At 41.2% G+C, this 20,361-nt stretch overlaps 1 protein-coding gene across 2 annotated transcripts in view; it reads left to right on the top strand.

The window, feature by feature from the left end:
- Positions 1-16,617, top strand: part of Net1 (neuroepithelial cell transforming 1) — a 32,802-nt gene extending 16,185 nt beyond the window's left edge. The window contains exons 1-10 of one of the 2 annotated variants that reach the window (XM_021656706.2): positions 5,912-6,180; positions 10,448-10,555; positions 10,964-11,131; positions 11,488-11,550; positions 11,835-11,931; positions 12,066-12,142; positions 12,704-12,961; positions 13,280-13,450; positions 14,192-14,378; positions 14,689-16,617. In XM_021656706.2, the coding sequence (XP_021512381.1) occupies positions 6,088-6,180; positions 10,448-10,555; positions 10,964-11,131; positions 11,488-11,550; positions 11,835-11,931; positions 12,066-12,142; positions 12,704-12,961; positions 13,280-13,450; positions 14,192-14,378; positions 14,689-15,092 (1,626 nt within the window). In that variant the 5' untranslated portion in view covers positions 5,912-6,087 and the 3' untranslated portion in view covers positions 15,093-16,617. Of the gene's footprint in view, positions 1-5,911; positions 6,181-10,447; positions 10,556-10,963; positions 11,132-11,487; positions 11,551-11,834; positions 11,932-12,065; positions 12,143-12,703; positions 12,962-13,279; positions 13,451-14,191; positions 14,379-14,688 lie in introns of those variants that run through there. The other variant, XM_021656705.2, reaches the window with a different exon arrangement.
- Positions 16,618-20,361: the final 3,744 nt, after the last annotated feature.

Genomic DNA, 20,361 nt, shown 5'->3' with positions numbered 1-20,361 from the left:
AAATGCCAGAGGATCTGTTGCAGTAAGACTAAGCATCGTGCACAATGGATGGTGTAGGAAATACCACATAAGTTTACCATGATCTACTGTCATTCACCACAATCCCACAAGAAACACCCGTAAGCTGAGTGTACATAGAGGAGACCACCAAGTCCACAGTCTGTTCCTTGGTTAATGGCTCTTCTCTCTGTCTCTTTCTATCATGCAGTACTGCTTCAGGTCTTAGCCTAACTGAGATGACAAGGACTATGAAGTTGGCTGTTGCCACCACAATTCTGAAAACAGGAAGGATCTGCTAAATATTATTTCAGGGCTTTCAAAAACTAATAATAAAATTGATTTTATTAATAAACATTAATACAAAATTTAAAAATTAAATTTTACAGTTTTTAAAAGTTCTTAAAAACTACAGTTGCCCCTCTTTTATTCATTTGTTACCACTTTTTATGAAGCCGTTGCCCTACCTCTTTCCTAGTCCTACCTCATCTCAATCTAGCCCTGTAGTCCTTACCACCATTATATCACTGAGTGATCCAGCTGCAGAAACCCTGTGTGTCTCTAAGGCGAGACACTGTAGGTGTCCTAGCCTGGGCTCCCTCTGTGAAGTGAGCGCTCGCTGACAGATGGCCTATCTGGAAATGTGTTCACAGGCAATAGGATGAGGCAGTGAAACGGGAGACTTCACATGCAGTGTGTATAATTAAGCTAATTACCACCCTAGGCAGAGTTGTTCTTGCTGGGACACACTGAAAAGCCATGTAAAATGCACCACAGAATTGTTTTCTCAAGACACGAAAGAGGAGAACTTATTATCCACCAGTGGGCTATTAGTGATGCCCTCTGCGTCACTTGTTCCTCATAGCCCACGCACAAATTGCATGCAGCAGCCTTTAGTAAACACAGTGGAAGGCAAGCAGCACACAGTGCAAGAGGGCCGTGTGCTTTGGAGAGCTGGGGCTGAACTCATGAGGAGAGTGGGCAGAAGACACAGCCTGGGCCAGTGGAGGGCCCTAGAGCTCGGTTCCGAGAAAGTGGGAGAAACCCAAAATAAGAGATCTGGACTGGCAAGAGGACTCAGGAAGCAAAGGCATTTGCCACACAAACCAGATAATCAGAGTCTGATCCCCAGAACTCACAGTGGAAGGAGAGAACCAATCTCTAAAGTTGTCCTCTGACTTCTGTCTGCATCCATAAGGATCTCACACACTATAATAATAATGATAATTATTAGTAATTAATATTATTAAAAATTTCAAGACAGGAGATGATGCATTTTACTGGAAATTTTTTATTATCCTGCATATTTGAGACAAAGATACCACCCATTTTATTTGCTATTTGTGTTGCTGTTGCAAAGAACAAGATGCAAACCTCATCATCTTTTGGACTATTTTGCTTAATAGTACTTAGTTGATCTCAACTAAGCTTTTTCCTAAACAAAAGATATTACGAAAGCTTGAGTAGACACAATTGTTTAATCCAGTGGGTTTTTTTAAACAAATCCACAAATAACTTCATTACTCATTTCTTTCATAAGAAATCTGCCCACTTTTTGATTATAGCTTATTCATACTTTGGAACGCTAGTTTCTCAAAAGTTCCATTTTTTTTGATTGGTGCTTCCTTTTTTAGTAACATATTAATTGTTATTTTTAACTTAATCTATTTTAGTTAGATAAATAGTAGATGTTTGTGATTTTAACTCTAGAGTTTTAAAAATAGAACAGTTGCTTACATTTAGAAAAGGACCTAAAGTATTTCTTGTGACCTGTGGAATGTGTTTTATATATACATAATGTTTAAATATATGTTTAGCATAGTGCTATAAACACACAAGCCACATGAGGGCCAAAGGTAAAAATTTAATTGGCGTCTATGTTTTTCTTCGAATGAAAAACTTGTTTATGTAATCATCTATATAGCAACCTATTCAGACATCATTACCAAGTTGAGAAAAGTAGGTTGCCCCTGTACTTCAACAGTGTTTCCTGGAGAGGGCAGCAGAGTACTTAGTTGGTCTTTGGCTAGCCTGTGACTGCTGGCCAGTTTACCAACTGCTTGCTTCAGATAAAAGAAAATGGAAACAGTACCTACAGCAAAAAGTAGTAGTTACTTTCAAGGTTGAGTTTAATTCTTAACACTGTTTTCACATTAAATGTGGGAGGAGTGTAAGCATAGCCTAACAGTCCCTTTTCTGTAGAGAAAGGACACAGTGTGACCTTTCTCCTTGCCCTCTCCAGCCAGGCAGAACAAAGACCATATGACTAAACATGGGCCTTGAAAACCAGTAATTTTATCAGAAACTTGATCCTGTTTAGCAAACTGCATTGTTATTTTTCAGTTTTAGTTTTGTTTTAAGCTTACAAATCTTCCTTCCTACACAATGAAAATTTAACCAGCTTATAGCTGTGGTGCCATCAGTCAAAAGCTGTGAAATACTTGCTACTGACAGCCTTAAAAGGCATAACCACTGGTTGAAATAAGACCTCTCCTAAAGTTAAACAACTCGAAATATCTCTGTGCCTAGCCTGTTATTGTAAGTCACCTTATGTGCTAACCTTTGCCTGTGTCCTCCTTCTCTGTAAGATATTGGCAATTGTAAATGAACATCAGTGTGGGACTCGGGAGGTTTAGGTTTGAGAGCTACTTCTACGGAGTTGAAGCTAATGCTTTCTTGGCAATTCATAGGCAATTCATAGGATTTTATGTCTGTTCTCTTGTCTGAAAGGTATGCCACAAGGTTAAACACGTTCAACTCTCGCGAAGCACAGAGTCACCACTGAACTCTCACCAGACACCTTTGGACAAGTTTTTTAAACTTTGAATTCCCATCTTTCTGGTGTTTAAGATGACAGCAACAGTGTTTTGTAGCATTGTTAATTGAAGTCACATACACAGAGCTATAACACAGAGTAGGGCAGTACTCTCTCCCCCTGCTCTTCAGCACTGCCTTTCCATTTTCTCATGAGTGAACTGAAGGGTGTGGGTCAGTAGTCTGTGGCATCTGAATGGATATGTCCAGATTATGCCTTTGGAGTGTTATCAAGTTGTCTTGTTCATGGGTAAACCACAGACCTGCACGTTTAAAGTGAAACTTAAGAGTTTAGTGATGGTGAGCCAAGGTTTGGTTTTTTTGTTTTTTGTTTGTTTGTTTTTTTTGGGGGGGGTTGGCTTTTTTTTGTTTTTTGTTTTTTTTTTGTTTCGTTTTTATTTTGCTGTTGTTTATTTTGTTGTTTTTTAACTGGTCTGTTATTGCTAGATCATATTTGCTTTAGGTAGACTTTCTGCTTGAAACTTCTGCCTTTCCCTCTTGTGTCTCGAGCTGAAAGAGGGAAATGAAAGCTATCCTTTCCCCTCCTTATCTTGGCCATACTTCAAACACAGCTAAATGAAAAACAGTTTCGAGAAGACATTGGGTAAGAGACCCATGAGAACTCCCTGGCAACCTCTTTCCTAACTCACTGCCCTTCATCCTCTATTCCTAACCAGACTCTGTGGCCATAGTATTGCCCTCACTTGCATTGTTTTTAACTGAGGGAGCTTACAAGACCAGACTACTCAGTGGTTCCTGGCCTATACTGTTTGTATTAGCTCTAAGAAATTAAGCAGACCTTTAACCTTACCCAGAAGTCCACGATGTCCAGGTGCCTCCAGTAGTGCTATAGAGAAACTTCCTATACAGAGAGTCACTTAACTTTAAGGCCACGCATGTCACCAGGTGTGTAACCAAAACAGTGGATGACAGAATATAACAATCTCCACCACTCAAAAGTTTAAAAGTTCAAAACAGCAAGACACATCATCTTGTGAAAAACTCGTGATCACCTGTGTGTAGTAGCACAAGGCTGTGGCCCAGCACAGTGTATGTCCAGGCCGTCCATGATCGGGCCATGCCTGGTGAGACCCTGTCTCTGGAAAACCGTATTGGTAGCCACAGGCAATGGCCCTTCCTGGACAAGGTGGCACTAGGCTGTAAGTTGCAAAATCGTACTCTAGAAATTGTTGCTAGGAGTCCCAGGCTCACAGTTTTCCACTCCTTCTTCCCCTCTTCAGGATTTACCTCTGTCCCTACTGACAGATCACCTGAGATTCTCATTAAAGATCCATGGATCTTTTCTTTCCTTCTTCAACCTCTTTGCTTATGGTTAATTCCTTTAATTCCCCTGGTTTCTTGCTTTCTCTCTCTTCCATTTGCAGTACCCCTGGGACTGTGTTTTCATTCAGTTTTTTCCAAGGTAATTCTATGCAAACCTCTTTTTTTAAACCCCTTTGGAATGATTGCAATCCTGCCTGAATGGCTTTGTGTGTTCTTCTGTTGCTTCAGATGCAGTGTACCAAAATGAAATTTAGTGTTTTCTTGCATAATCATTGTTTTACTTGTGAAACAGTTACTTGTGTCTTTAAAGTCTTTGACATCTTGCATGTGTCCTTCCCTTTCCCAGTGCTCCAGTTAGGCAGAGTTCTTGGTACCGCCTTGTGAGTTTTGCCTTCTTTTCCCAGCCAGCTTTTAATCTCCTTCAACACTAGCTCCACAGCTCTTAGCAGCCTGGCTCTCAGGCATCGGCACTGCTGTTGACCTGTGGCCTTGTAGGAGTCTGTCTCCTCATCCTTATACTCTTACTCAAACCTTTGTGAAGCAACATGACATTAAAGGCCCCACAGAAACACCACTTTTAAACTTTTCTCTGGGAACCACCCCCCAACCCTGTGTGTCCGGTCAGAGGGTTGCCAAGAGTGGCACTTGCTAGCTGCACAGCTTACTTGGAACTTGCAAAAGCTTCCTTTAATCCATGCCTCCCCATGTGGCCTGCCGTTACACACTAGGATCTCAGCTACAAACCTGCATTTTATCACCAAGTATATAGAATAGTACCTTTTTCATACAAGGCTTATGTTAATCTTGTAAATACTAAGGAAAGTAACTTTTCACATAACTAGCATATCATATTAGCTAAGATGAGCCTACTGTGCAAAACAAATACAAAAGAGAGTCACTTCATCTCAGGTCCAACCTTGAGAAATAATGCTCTGCCATAGGGAAAATTTTTGCAAAGTCAGAGCCTTGACTCTCCTGTGTGACTTGTGGGGGGAGGGGGAGCATTTCTTCCATTATAAAATGCAAAGCTTTGTAAGCAAGTCTTTTAACCCTCCTAGAGCTACATCAGGATAGGGTCCTGCTCTGTTCTTATGGCATAAGATATCTCTCACTGAGTTTCAAATTGTTAGATTTTTTAAAACAGAAATGTCTGCTGACAGACATACTGAGCCTGAAAATCTGAGCTAGCCCAGCCCTGCTTTACCCAGGACCAGGGCTTCCAGCAGGAATAGAGTGAACTGAAGGTGCCTACGGTATTTTCCTGTCAGTCTTTGCAAAAAAGAACAAGAAAAAAGTACAGGAACTACTTTAGTTTTTCAGTTGATTTCCATTAGCGCATCCTCCATTAACTCAAAATAACAGATTTGCTATGACATTTTCATATATGCCTCTCCCGTCACTCTTAGATGTCTCCGTCCTCTGAACCCCTAGGAACCTTGTTCTAAGAGGCGGGTAATTTTACAGCTGTGCATTAGCCTGAACTGCTCCTCTTTACAGCATAGGGTTTGCAGAAGTCTTTGCTTCGTAGTTTTTTAACTCGTACTCAGTTCTTTCCAAGGCGTTAATTTTAGAGAAAGGTCTCTGTCCGTAACCAAGTGCTAGAGAATTAACTGAGGTAGGTTCCTCTGGCGTTCACTCGGCCTCCTGTGGGCTTCAGCTCTTCCCGGACAAGTTCCAGTGGCTTTTTTATTCAGAACGCCCTGCACAGCTCAGACACAGCCGCCACTCCTGCGGCGCAGCCTAGGTGCGCCCCTCCGCGGCTATCTGGAGTCACGTGGGTTCTGGCCCCGCCCCGGAGTCCTGAGGTCTGCGTGCGTGCTCACTGCTTTTGCAGAAGCTTGGAGCTCCACCGCGGGCAGGAGGCATGGGCGCATGGCTGCTGGGCCAGGCTGAGCACTCGGAAGAAAAGCCAGAGCGCTTTAGCGGTGCTGCCCTGCGGGGCTGACTCGCATGTGGACTAACTTGAAAGATTTGAAGGGACACTTGTAAAGCATGGTGGCACATGATGAGATCGGAGGTCTCCTGCCCATTAAAAGGACGATCCGAGTCTTAGACGGTAACAGCCAGCCCTTCAGGGAGCAGGAGGTAAGAGAGCAGACCAAAGGAATGTTTTCCAACTCCGCAGAACTTCTGAGACGTTAAAATTTCACTTTCGAACTTTTAATCCCATCATATCCTAAAATGTGTAACTATTGTGAGCAAGCCAGAAATGTGTTCAGGAACTGGTCTGAAGTTAAGCGGGTTTATGTATGTAACATAGCTAAATTATGTATAGTACATACAAAGAAGATTTTAAATATGTGTCTTTGAGTAAATACATTTGATATGATTGTGCTTTTTTTTTTAACCTTCACTACTAAGTCTTAGGGACTGTTTTAAGGGAGGAAGGGAAAAAAACGAATCTTTTCCTCACAGTGCTGGTGATCAAGGGAGTAGAGTCTGACTGGCATCCGTGCGTTTTTCTTTCCGTATGTAGTTAAGCTTGCCCTGTGCCTCTTTTCTTTTGAAAGGGCGTTTGAGCCAGTGGAACACTGACGCTCTGCCTGCCTTGCTTTGCTTGAAGTCATTTTGGCTTTCTAAAGTCTTTGTGAAGATTTATGAAACAATTCTTTTATGCCATTTTATGTAATCTTGGCAGTTGATTGGTGCTGCGGTGAGTCTCCCAGTGTCCTACTTCCTGATCGCTTACGTGGTAGAAGTGATTATGGGTTCAGCTAACCAAGTTTTTTGATGATGGTGATGTTTTTTGCCAAAATACATGTAATTGTCCACTTTAAACATGAACAGTTTATCGCATGCCTCAGGGAAGCTGTTTGTTATACATACAATTGGGGTGTTAAACTGCCATCTTCAGGAACTGTGCCTTTATTTGGGGGTTGACATTGAGTTTGTTTTTTGTTTGGTTTCGGTTTTTCTTATGTTTTATAAAATGAATAAGCGTAAGAAAATGCTTCATACAATGCTTTGAGTAAAAATACTCAAAGTGGCTATCTTTTGGGCCATTAAGGATGAGCCTTTTTTGTTAGTATGAAACATGGGCTATTTTCCTGGCCCCTTTTCTTGGAACATTAAAATTGCCAGAAATGGAATCCAGACTTTAAAACTATCAACACAGCCTTAATGACTTGAGTGTAAAAGAAAGAATACTGTGTAATCAAAACTTGACTTTATCTTTCTCAAAAAAAAAAAAACTTTATTTATTCTTGTTTTTTTTTGGTTTAAACAATGTTTTTTTTTCAATGTGAGAGATTATGAATGTGCAGTCCAAAACGAATAAAATGAAACACATATATACTGACTTTTAAAAATATCATAACTTGATTGACTCTAAAATATGCCTTGTGATGACATCATTGTGGGGGGGGATTTATAAAAAGCTAAATTAATCGAAGGGTTTCATCCAGACTGCTATGTTTATAAGTAAGATACATCCCAGTAAAGCTTTAAAGTAGACTTAATTTTTTGTTTGTAGATATTCTGATAATATCTTAGGGCAAAAAGTTGGTGGAGGTGAATTGTGAAAACTTAGTAAAAAGCCCCGGCTAAGGCAGAGCTCCTAAGGTGATGGATACCGGCTGTCTGAACTAGATAGTCTGATTAACGATTAACCTGAGTAAACAGCGTGGGCCTCTGAGAGGGCGTCTTTTCCCCCTCCAGCTGAACCTTGGCCCTCATAAAAGGTTGCCTACACTACAAGTTCCTTGTTAGCATTTTTTGTTTATTCTCCCAGATTTGCTGCCTGTCTTCAGGGGGAGAGTGCATGTGTGTGTGAGTGTTTTTAAGCTGTTCATGTTCCAGCACTCTAAGCAAGTCTCCACCACCATTGTGTAATTAAGCTTACCTCTGGAGGAGTGTGTGTGTGCTCGCGCGCGCACGCACCTGTGTGAGTGGGCGTATACTATCATCACCTTCAAATATCACTGCTGAGTCTGTGTGGGGAGAGTGAATGTGGGTGTAACAGTTATGATACAGTTGTTCATGTCCTTAATAAATCCATGTAGCTAAAGTTGTTCACTTGGACATGTAAAGAAAAACTTGTAATTTACACAGCTCAAATCATAATCCATATTCCCAAAGACACATACTTTTGTCCCTACCTTTTTTCTGACTCCTTCAGTACCTAATTCATTTGCCTTCTCCCTCCTCCTCCCCCCCCCAAAAAAATTATGTATGATCTTTTCTTTAAATAGTGTCTGTATCTTGAAATTGACAGTAGGCCATTTCTGGTGTTACATTTTTACCTTTCATTAAAATTTTTCATTATTTGAAAAGGAATTCCCAAATGAGTGCCCCACCATGTTTGTCATTTTTTTTTTTTTTTTGTATGTTTTATTTTGTTTCTTCTCACATCATACTAGGTAGGCCAGGCTGGCCTGGAACTCTTGACAGTCCTCTGTTCAAACCTGCCAAGTGTGCACACTCTACTTTCCTACCAAGCATTTCACATTTGACAAACTGATTACTGGCATCCTTTGTAAACTGGTGACATGGTAGCTCTTTTTAAAGAACTATGAATGTGTTTAGCCATCAAGTGCAGCCTAAAGAAATGCATATGCAAAATCCATACTAGTGCCATAAAAGTGTTTTAGATAAACAGTTACCTAAGTCTACATGCTCTAGTTCTCACAAGCGACCTGGGTTAGTCCTTAGCACAGTGATAGTCATAATAATCTCTCTCATTTTAAACAGGACAAAGTTTTAACTACCAAGAAAGTACTAGTTTTATGTAACATCTTATAAAGATAAGAATTTATCAAGATTTCATTTAATATAATAATATCAAAATTCTTGTCTTCTTAGCTAACCTGACTTTTACTTTCTAACTCACTGGGAGGTGCACCTTTCTGAAGACCTTCCACTGGAAATTAAATATTTGGTGATTTACTAGGAAGTGAAACTTGTATGCTTTGAACAGGGAAGAGGTGCTAACCTCTGCCTCCAAAAGCACAGAGAGTCAGCAGCTGCTTTGTGTCTAGTTAAGGTTGGCGTATCTTGCTCTGTGAGGTAATTCTATCTCATTCAAACAGGAGACTCTTTGTGCTGTCTTTACTAAATGGAAAGGAATGCCTCAAGCTGCCCCTGCACACGCATGTGTCACTCAGTCTGCACAGATGTGTGGGGAAGGCATTCACACATGTCCTTCGTCATACAGCGCGTGCCATTTTACTACATGCCTCAAAGGCTTCTTTTTCAGCTCATTGTGGTTTTATAGTTAAGGCTTCTTCGCAGTTAGTTATTTGGAGGAGGGAAGGAGTGGTTTACAACTGTCTCTTAAAGCCTCAGAAGTTGTGAATTCTCTTTGAAGTCTGTTCAGCCACTCACGCCCTTTTTAGTGTTTGTGTGTGCACTCATTTAAAAGTCCAGTTGCTTCTTGGGCTACTTGACTCATTTAAGTTTCTGATTTTGTACTTTTTTTCCCACTTTGTTCTAAATTATATGAGGGCTATTTTTGTTCAGTTTCCTTGCCCCTTCTTTGAAAGTAATTTTGGTCTTATCTGAATTTTTAGGGGGGAAATGTTTTTCTCCTACTTTTGAATTTAATTTTTTTTTTTTTGAGACAGGGTCTCTCTATATAGCCCTGGCTGGCCTAGAACCCCCTTTCGTAGACCAAATTTGTCTTGAACTCAGAGAGATCTGCCTGACTCTGCCTGCCAAGTATTGGAGTGTAGAGCACCACTCCTAGCTTTGGTGATCTCAATATAAATTAAGCTTAATTATAGCAAGTTAATCTTAGTAATATTTAACTCACATTTTATCCTGTGTGACACTTGTCAAAGGCATCAGATGCAAGCAGTTTATGTTCCCCCTGTAGATCCACTTGATTTGGAGTTCTTTATTTCAGGAACTGTTTGAAGTCATCTGATTATGTGTCCCATGTCGCTCATGCTAACTGTGAAGCTGTGAAACTCAAGGATGCTAAGTGCATGTCTACTGTGCCATTCTAAAAGCTCTGCTGGTTCTCAGGCCTGACAAGTGAGGCCCTGGCTGTGCCATTACAAGACCTGGAGCCAGGATTCTAGGCCTCTCAGAGCCCTGGAGTCCTGTGAACGTCTCTCTGCCCTGGCTTGAGCATTTTTTGACCCATTTTAGTATCAGACATGCTTGAAGTAATTAAGAGTGGAATTACATAGCACTGGGACAGAGGTGAAACATTGGGTTTTGTTTTTTGTTTTTTAGCTATTGTTACTTGGTATTATTCTAGTTTAATGTGGTGAACAGCAGTCATTTTTGTAGTTCCCTGTCTCCCTGTCTTATACAAACACTGTTTTATAAGAGGGTTTAACTTTGTCTGGACTTGTATGAAATCATTACATCTCAACACATTTATTATAATTTGGTTTTGTTTTCCCAGGAGCCAAGCAATAAAAGAGTTCGGCCTCTAGCTCGGGTCACATCCTTGGCAAACTTAATCTCTCCCGTAAGAAATGGAGCAGTCAGGCGCTTTGGTCAAACCATACAGGTAAAACAGAGGGAAGGAAGGTGTATTAAAGCACATTTTATAGACACCTAAGATTTGTTTTCCTTTGAGCTGTACAAACTTGTTTGCATTGTTTTACATAGTGTTTGGTTTTGGAACCTGCTGGTAGGGAGTTCTTTACTAGAGTAGTGTTTGTGTAAGCCTTGTTTATTTGGATTCTTTGTCAAAGACTACTCTTTAGACCATTTTCATTACCATAACTAACTGGAGTTGCTAAGTATTTTTACCTATTAGATTAAAGCTTAAGTGGTTTGCATATTGAGCAGTTCTCAGAAATATGTCCTAATTAGTTATGATGCTTTTTTGCTTTTTTTTTTTTTTTTTTTTTTTTAGTGCAAGATAATTGTTGTTGCTTCCAAATCTCACCTTCCCTTTTGTTTGCCTCTTTAGTCCTTTACCCTTCGTGGTGAGCACAGATCCCCAGCCTCTGCCCAGAAGTCATTCAGCAGGTCCACAGTCCCAACACCCACCAAGAGAAGAAGCAGTGTGCTATGGTCAGAGATGCTAGACATCAGTATGAAGGAGTCCTTGACCACTCGAGAGATCAAACGTCAGGAGGTATGTGTGAGCGCTCAGTACTCAGAGTATGTTTATTGAGTTGTACCAAGAAAGAAAAAAGTTTTCAAATACGTGTCTTTCCAGAAGAGTGGGAAAGTGCTGCCTAATTTTTCATTTGAGCAACTATTTATAGCCACCCAGTCTATAACAGTGTATAATGGGTGGTGGTTGTAAGATTCAACAACTCTAGTGGGTAAAATGAGAGAAATAAATTGCAAACTTACTTGAGATTCCATCCTGAATTAGAATTTTCAGACCAAATCTCTTTTTAAAAGAGCTGTTCAAAACATCAGTCACTGTAAATATTAACTACATGCCTTTTATTTCTGACCTCTGTTTCTTTTGGGTGTCTTTAGGCAATATATGAATTGTCCCGAGGAGAACAGGACTTAATTGAGGATCTCAAGCTTGCTAGAAAGGTCAGTAGTCCCTTTACCACATGCCAGTCCTTAAAAATGACATTTCACAGCTTCTGGAGAATAGTGGAAAAGTGGAAAGTAAAAGGGTTTTACTGATGAAGACATCTTTGACTCGAGATTAAAACACAGCTTTTCAAATGTGACCACTAATAAACTTTTAAGAGTGAAGGGAAAATGTAGAGTCTCTCCAAATCTATGTCCTTGGTATGTAATTGCTTGGGTAGGCTCAAGGACCGATTGCTCAAATGTTTCTTTGCTCATTCTTTATGATTTATTTCTGATAGGCCTACCATGACCCCATGTTGAAGTTGTCTATCATGTCTGAAGAGGAACTCACACATATATTTGGAGATTTAGATGCTTACATACCTCTGCATGAAGGTCAGCTTTGCTCTTACTTTCTCTTCGTCTCTCAATAGCACTGACACAGTCATTTGAAATGAATAATAACATTGTACTCGCTAGTCCTTTATCAGCCAGTGTCTCACTGCTCTTTCTACTTTTGTACACTTCAGATCTGTTGACACGAATAGGAGAAGCAACCAAGCCTGATGGGACAGTGGAACAGATTGGCCACATTCTCGTGAACTGGGTGCGTAAGCAAGGCATCATACGGAAGGTCTGCAGCCTGTGTTGTCACTCATAGCGATTCTAAAAACAGTGAGACGTTAAAATCCAGCAAAGTTACGATAAGAACTTACAAACTTTAAAAATACAGAACTTTATTGTGTTTCATATCTGCTTGCAAATAATGTCCCTGCCTGAGCAGAATTTCCATAATGCTGTGCTGCGTATCTTCTATTGCAATCTTTTTTATGTAAATAAATGCTTGAGTTACATGCCAGCCCCTGTTCAAGGAGGATTCCTGGGGACTCGGAAATGAAGGCCATTTCTACATTTATGACCTTACAAGAGAATGAGCAGGCCTGTAGTGTCAGGGTTGTGAGGAGTGTGAGAAAGTGACTTGGAAACACAGATAATTAAAATCTTAGTGAGGCTTGCAAATAGAAGTCAGGAGTCTTCAGTTGAGACAGGAAAATGTCCACAGCCTGTTAAACACATATGTGGTTATGCTGTCTTGTGGTTTGTGCTCTTCGCTTACTAATGTGCCCAGTCATAACAGGGTTGTGTCATGCTTTGTCTCTGTCCACAGTTACCAGGACTGAATGCCTACAGAGGCTACTGTAGTAACCAGCTGGCGGCCAAGGCTCTTCTGGATCAGAAGAAACAAGACCCCAGAGTCCAAGACTTCCTCCAGCGCTGTCTAGAGTCTCCCTTCAGTCGAAAACTAGATCTTTGGAGTTTCCTAGATATTCCTCGAAGCCGCCTTGTCAAATACCCTTTACTGTTAAAAGAAATCCTTAGACACACTCCAAAAGACCACCTGGATGTCCAACTTCTGGAGGAAGCAGTAAGTAATCCATCCCACATAGGGGTTTTTCAAGTTTGTCATCAATAACTTTAGAAAAACATACAGTGGGACTCTCAAATCTCATGTCATCAAGAGATGAGCTAGTCCTTTCCACTGGCTGGTGACCTTGGACTAATCCCCCAATATGGCTGTTATTGCTTTCTCACATGTATAATGAAGAGACTGGCTGGGCTGATTTCTGGAGTCTCTAAGCTTCAGATTCTGTCTCTTTATGGGAATGTCTGCCCTGTGGTGGGATGATGATATACAGCGTTTGCTCCATACGGTTTTTTTTTTTTTTGTTTTCGTCATTTCTAGATATTGATAATACAGGGAGTTCTTTCTGATATCAACTTGAAGAAGGGTGAGTCCGAGTGCCAGTATTACATCGACAAGCTGGAGTACCTGGACGAGAAGCAGAGGGACCCCAGGATCGAAGCGAGCAAAGTGCTTCTGTGCCATGGGGAGCTGAAGAATAAAAGTGGCCATGTGAGTGTATTCGAATACCAACAGGAAGGAGACCATTACTCTCTTTCCCACCCTGCTTCATTTTTTGCACATAAATTATGAGGCAGGTTTGTAAAAATAAACCTGTGGCTTGCACCAAGAAGGCGTCTGTGTGACCAGCTTTGATACAGCAAATAGGAAGAGTTAAATGTCTCAGCCAATAGTCCTTCCTTTCCGCTTGCAAACTGTAAACCTGTGTATGCCTGGGGTCGACTGTCCCACGCTCCATCATTTCGTGAACACTTACCTTAGGAAAAGGTGTGCTTTAGTGGGGCCAGAGGGATTATAAGTTGGGGGTTGTTTAAGAAAAAGTTGGAATCCAGCCTATCTGAGTTCTATCACAAGGCCTAATTGTTCTGTAAAGGCTTAGGCCTGTGTGGACAGAGTGAAGCCATGAACATGGTCACAGCACATACTGGGATCCCTGTGTTTTGGAAATTGCAGTGCACAGTATTGGGTGTAAACCAGTTTCTGCTGGTGTTAGCTCTTTGAGATATATAGTGCTTACTCAGCTTTTGCCTCACCTGGAAGTGCAGCCTGATGAATGAAAAGAGCTTTAGGTAGCCTGAGTTTGACTGCTCCAAAAAACCTGCATAGCCTTGAGATCACTGTTTTATGATACCATTTCTAAAGGAGAAATTAGAAAAATCTAAATGTTAAGTCCAGTTCTTTAATGATTAATCCTCTACTTAGGAAGTTTTTTTTCTTTCTTCATTTCTGCAGAAACTGTACATTTTCTTATTTCAAGACATCTTGGTTTTGACTCGGCCTGTCACACGAAATGAGCGTCAGTCCTACCAGGTTTACCGGCAGCCAATCCCAGTTCAGGAGCTGGTGCTGGAAGACCTGCAGGATGGGGATGTGCGCATGGGCGGTTCCTTCCGAGGGGCTTTTGGCAACTCAGACAAAGGTAAGATATACCTTCTAGAAGAGTTACAACCAAGCCAGATTAGATGGGGAGAAAAGTGTTGAAGCAGAATGGCCATACATTGGAAGCCAACCTAGGCTAGAGTGAGACCCTACCTTGAAAAACACTAAAGAGAAGAAACAAATGTAGCTACATGAAATTCGACTTAACCACTAAGAATTTTACAGATAAAACCATTCCCCAGTCATGTGCTGGCATAGCATTGAGTTGACCCCCTCTAGCCAGCAGCTGTAGAACTTTCCTTAAGACTGTGCCCACTTTCTTAGTCTTGGTTTCTTTTTCTTCCCTTCAGCTAAAAATATCTTTAGAGTCCGCTTCCAAGAGCCCTCTCCAGGCCAGTCCCACACACTGCAAGCCAATGACGTGTTCCACAAGCAGCAGTGGTTCAACTGTATTCGCACTGCCATTGCCCCTTTCCAGCGGGCCTCCAGCCCCCTAGAGCTTCAGGGCTTGCCAGAGCTCCATGAAGAGTGTGAAGAGAACAACCCCTCTGCTGGCAATCTCAGAGCTCAGCAGAGGTCGTCTGTGGTTCCCGGTGTTATGCAGGTAGACAGTGACAGTGCACTGGAATGTGGCTCCAGTGTACAGACAGCAGAAGATACCAGGAATGGGAAGACACAACAACCGCAGCCTGGCTTACGAAGAGCAAGGGACAAGGCCCAGTCAGGTGGCAAAAGGAAAGAGACTCTGGTATAAATGTGTGTATTCACTGGTGGGGACACTGTTTAACTGTTTATTTATAAATTTGTACAGTTTTTTTCTTGTAATGGGGCATCCTAGGGTTACTCTATACCAGATGTAATATGTTCATGGTTGGGGTTTCTCTCTTTCTTATTCGCTCTCCCTCCTTTCCTTCCTCCCTCGTTGTTGTCGTCGTCGTCGTTAATGGCAGCTAAAGATAAACAAATTACTGTTAAATTGCAGGCTTTAAAAGGGTATTTTTATGGATTATTCGGAACAGACCAACCTGATACTTTTTTATCAGAAGAAATGTGTGTGAAGCCAGTGTTGTCCTCGCTCTGGTTTCACCATGACTTTCCAATACTGACCAAATGTGATATTCACAGATTCTGCCAAACTTAAAGTTTTGCAAAGGCTGAAATTCTATCAGTGTTCTTTGTTAAACCTCAAATGATGCATGTAATTTTAATAATGATACCTACAATCTACGTGGAAGATCTGTGAGTCTGAAATAGTTCAATATTTACAGTGAAGCATCGGAAAACTTGATAAAACTTGGAAAACATCAATAAAACTTGATGTGTTTTCCGTTTTCATCAACTGGAATGCCTTATATCAGTTTTTCACTGTGTATTCCTCATTTTTCATTCATTTATTCTGCCAACTATTTAATTTTTTATTGTAAAGTAGTTTTTAGTATTTGCTTTTATTTTTTTACGTCAGTGTGTTTTTAAATTGGCATGTCCTTAAAGTTTTTCCTCCTAATTAAGCTTTGTGTGCGAGTATGCATGTGTGAGAGTGTGTGTGTGTGAGTATGTGTGTGTGAATCATATTAATTTTACCAAGTGAAACCAAGCCACACTGTTTAAGCCAATTAAGAAAACTCCAGTTTTTACAGTATATCATGGCAGGGTGGTAAGGACCCATGAAATGATTTAGTATATTCTAGACTACTGAAAGAAACCACAAGAAGGATTTTGGTGGAAGTTTTTGTGTTGTCTGAAAAGCAAGAGAGAGGGCAGGAGACTGGGATAATGAAGAGAAACGAAGGGAAGGGAAGAATAGCTTGTCTAAAGTAGAAATGTCTGGCTGAACCAGAGAAGCAGAGATAGGAAAAGCCTGACCTGAGGGTATGAAGGAAGTTGTAGAAGGCCAGAGGGGATGTGAACTGTATTTGCTTTGGTTTCTCATACCTGCAAATACTAAATTTGAAAAGAAGCTGTAGGATGTGTTGGAAATTTGACCATATTAGGTTAATTCTGGTTGGTTTTCTTCATTTAAAAAAAGCTGGTGATTCTTCAGTGCAAAATGTTTGTATCAGAAATGGGTTCATGCTGTTTAAAGGGGGGAGGAGGACAGAGGCCCCATGTCAGTTCAAGGTTATACTGGTGATCGGTGTAAGTCATTGTTAACCATTATGTGAAATATATCCCCAGTGGAAATGAAAATTGGAAAAGGCTGTAAATAGATTGATCAAATGATTTCTTTGTATAAATGAATTATACAATTAAAAAAAAAGCACACACATAATAACCCAAAATATTTCTTGCCTGGTGTTCATTTGGGGAGCCACCCACTGGAACATGAGGGTTTAGCTAAGGGTGTAGATCATGCAAACCTTGCAAAGGTTAAGGAAATTCCAAATAATTTACTCTTGAAATTTATTGGTGAGTAAGAAAGGTCAGCAGTTTAAATCTTATGAGTCATGTGATCTTTTAAGAACACAGTGTAATCAGCAGTCACCGTTGTATTGCAGATGGATGACTTCACCTTCCAGACGAGGTAGTAAAGCAAACTCAAACATCTTCATTAATTTGGTTAATTCCAGGTACTGAGGTGGATGTCTCAACCTCCTCACTTAGGAAATTCAAATTCAGAGGTGTCCCTTACACTCGTGGTGTGATCTGCTACACTCAAAAGCAAACACTGGTCCTGTCTAGGGGTATTGTGTGGAGTTTCATTCCTGTCAGAGCAACCCTGTTCAGCTTCCGGAATTATAGAAGTGGTTCAGATGTCATAAATGAAATGACGTTTTATCCTAAAGTGTCTTGCTTTGGTTCCCTCAGGAGAAAATAAACAATAACAATGTGAGGTGAAAAAAACAACATGAGGTGAACGTTCTTCAGGAGGGACATTTCGGCTGGACAGTTGTTTAGCCATCACCATCAATCAGGAATGCTTTAAAAAAATAAAAGTGACTGGGCCTCACTCACACCATTTCACTATATCCAGGTGTTAGAAGGGAACAGAGCTGACATGAATTTTTATGGTTGCATAAGGCCATATCTCTAAGTGTATATAATGGTTTTCTGAGACAGTCTTTTTTAAGTATCCCTGACTGGCTAAGAACTCACTCTGTAGTTCTTTGCTGCTTTTAAGTTAGTGATAGTCCTCTTGCTACTGCCTCCCAAGTGCCAGGACTATGAATGCATGCCACCACACCCAGTTCTGAGTGTATGTTTTCAAATGTTCCCTCCTGGTAATGCTGATACTGTGATGACCTAGCAAATCCCTATACACAAATGATAAAGAATATCTCATTCTACATATATGTCCTCTCACAATTCCTTAACTTGTTTAGAGTTGAAGCTGGGGAATCCAATTTCTTAGCTTCTTCGAGTGAGTTCACTTACTATAAGAATAATCGCAAATGGGATATGCATTGAACGTATGACAGGAGTCTACCGCAGAAGGCATCTGAAAGACTCTACCTAGCAGTGTTTCAAAGTAGATACTAAGACTCATAACCAAACCTTTGGCAGAGTGCAGGGAATCATATGAAAGAAGGGGAGTTTGATGTGGAAAGGATAGGAGCTCCACAAGGACCAAACATATCTGGGCACAGGGTCTTTTCTGAGATGGACACTCAACCAAAGACCATGAGTGGATATAACCTAGAACCTCTGCTTGGATGTGACCCGTGATAACTCAGTAACCAATTGGTCTCCTATAGTGAGAGGAACAAGGACTATTTCTAACAGAATCTCAAAGGCAGGCTCTTTGACCTCCCCACCTCCCAAGGGAGGAGCAGTACTGTTAGGCCACAGAGGAGGACTTTGCAGCCAGTCCCGAAGATACCTGACAAAACAAGAGTCATACCTCCTCCCCTATCAGTGTACTTGGAAAAGGGCAGGGAGGAGATGAGGGAGGGAGGGTGGGATTGGGGAGGGAATGAGGGAGCGGGATACAGCTGGGATACAAAGTTAACAAAATGTAACTAATAAAAAAATTTTTTTTTAAATTTAAAAAAAAAAAGAATAATCGCTCCCTAGGGGCTCAGTGCTTTCTGCCAGGGTGTGCACACAACGTGTTAGGGGAAAGAACACAGACCTTTAACATCTACATATCTAAGCAACCTCCAGCCAGCCACAAAACACAGCCCTCATGTGCACATGCCGTTGTAGTTTGTTTCTCTGCCTCTATGGTCAGTACCATCATCAAAAGCAACTTGGGGCTACTTCTAAGTCACAGTCTACCATCGTGGGAAGCCAGGCCAGGAGCCCACATCTCCTGGGAGCAGGAACTGAAGCAGAAGCCATGGAGAGATGCTGCCTACTAAGGCGGGCTTGCTCATCCTTCTTTCTTATACAGCCCACGGTCACTTGCCCAGGTAAGCACCATCAACAGTGAGCTGGGCCTTCCCACATCAATCATTATTCAAAAAATGCCTCACAGGCTATTCTGATGGAGCCAGTTCTCCAATTGAGGTTCCCTCTTCCCAGGTAACTAGTTTGGCAGGTTGACAGGAGCTAACCAACACATAAAATTCCTTAGCAGTGATACTTAACACTTAGTGCTTGCTTAACTTGACTCTCTTTCTCAGAGAAGAGTAGCCATACCTACATATCCAAGCAACTTAAGAGCTTTGGCCATTCCCCCAAACCCTTCTGAGCTGAAGTTCAGATCTGCCCATTTCTGTCCTGGTATAGGACTGGCAACCTAGAGAGTAAGCATTTGTTTTCCCCATGGGTTCTCAAAGCATTGCCCTACCCCCAGTTTACAAATAATTGTTTGAAATCTCTCATCTTCCACAGTTGAACCTGGTCTGGTAAGTCATTTGTGACCCATTTGACTGTTCTGGTTGTAATTTTCTCCAAGATACTATAAATACAGAAATACATTTTTCTTATTTTGTAAAACTGAACTCACTTGGCTTTCTGAGTCTTGCTTGGTTATCTGAGTCTTGTCCAAGCTGTGCTTTTGCAGAAGATGGGCTGCTCAGGGGTGATAAACGGATCTGAAGAAAGCCTAATTCTCTCCCTAGCCACGATGAGCCACAGTCTAGTAACTACAAGAACAGGAACTGTCCTGAAGAACAGGAACTGGTTTAAAAGCTCTTGAAACAACTGAGTATCAGCCAGGATAAGATTACAGTAAATTCAAACACTTCAAAGTCCATAGCTTCATGATTTTTTATAAAATGAATTTGGGGCCAAAGAAATGGCTCAATGGGTAGAAAGGGACCCGCCACCAAACCTAACAACCTGAGCTTTAATCCCTCAAACTGACATGATGGAAGGAACAGACTCCTGCAAGTTGTCTTCTGACCTCCTCCCCATATACACTGACATGTGCTCAAACCCCCTACACACACAAAAATAAATGTAACTTTTAATTAAGCATTTTATTTCCTATTGAGTATTTCAATGAACCAATTTATTGGTTTCAGAACTGTTTAGTAAAAAAAAAAAAATGGAGCATCTCTCCTGCCTCTTCCTATGCAAACTTATCATTCAGAGTAACTAGTGGCTAAAGACGGGAATACTGCACAGCAGGAGCCTAGCTTGTCATGTGAAGAAGTGATGTTTCATATGACTGCCTGGCGACCTTCATAAATAACGGGCCTCAGTGTAGCTTGTAAGTAAAGGACGTGACACAGGCAGACAGGTATTGTGGCATCTAAGCAGTCCTGCCGAAGCTGAGCCTGAGTTGAGTCCCAAGAAAGCTAAAACAGTTTCTTCAAGAAAATAGAGGCGGGGCTGGGTAGTAAGGGGGAAATCGGCAGAAAATCGAAGACTTAAGATACATCAAACAGAGTGCATTAACATTTGGAGATAAATCAAGTTCTTGAAACGTGGAGGGTTGCAGGAAGACCTTGCATGCTCCCAGTTGGCTGCTTCTGAGGGTCTTTTTACTATCAGTAACGAGCCTGGTAAGGCAAGGTTTTCCATCTCATTACACACTGGTCATGGTGGAGACCAAACTGTCTTGAGATTCAGGGCCCAAAGGTCTGCTGCCTGGTCTATGCTCCCCTGCTCTCCCCACAGCCTGCCCTACTAGATGG

Source organism: Meriones unguiculatus, chromosome 19 (genome assembly GCF_030254825.1).
Source record: "Meriones unguiculatus strain TT.TT164.6M chromosome 19, Bangor_MerUng_6.1, whole genome shotgun sequence".
Taxonomy (NCBI): Eukaryota; Metazoa; Chordata; class Mammalia; order Rodentia; family Muridae; genus Meriones; species Meriones unguiculatus.
The sequence above is the reverse complement of the archived record's forward strand: the minus strand, read 5'-3'. Positions and strand labels throughout refer to the sequence as shown.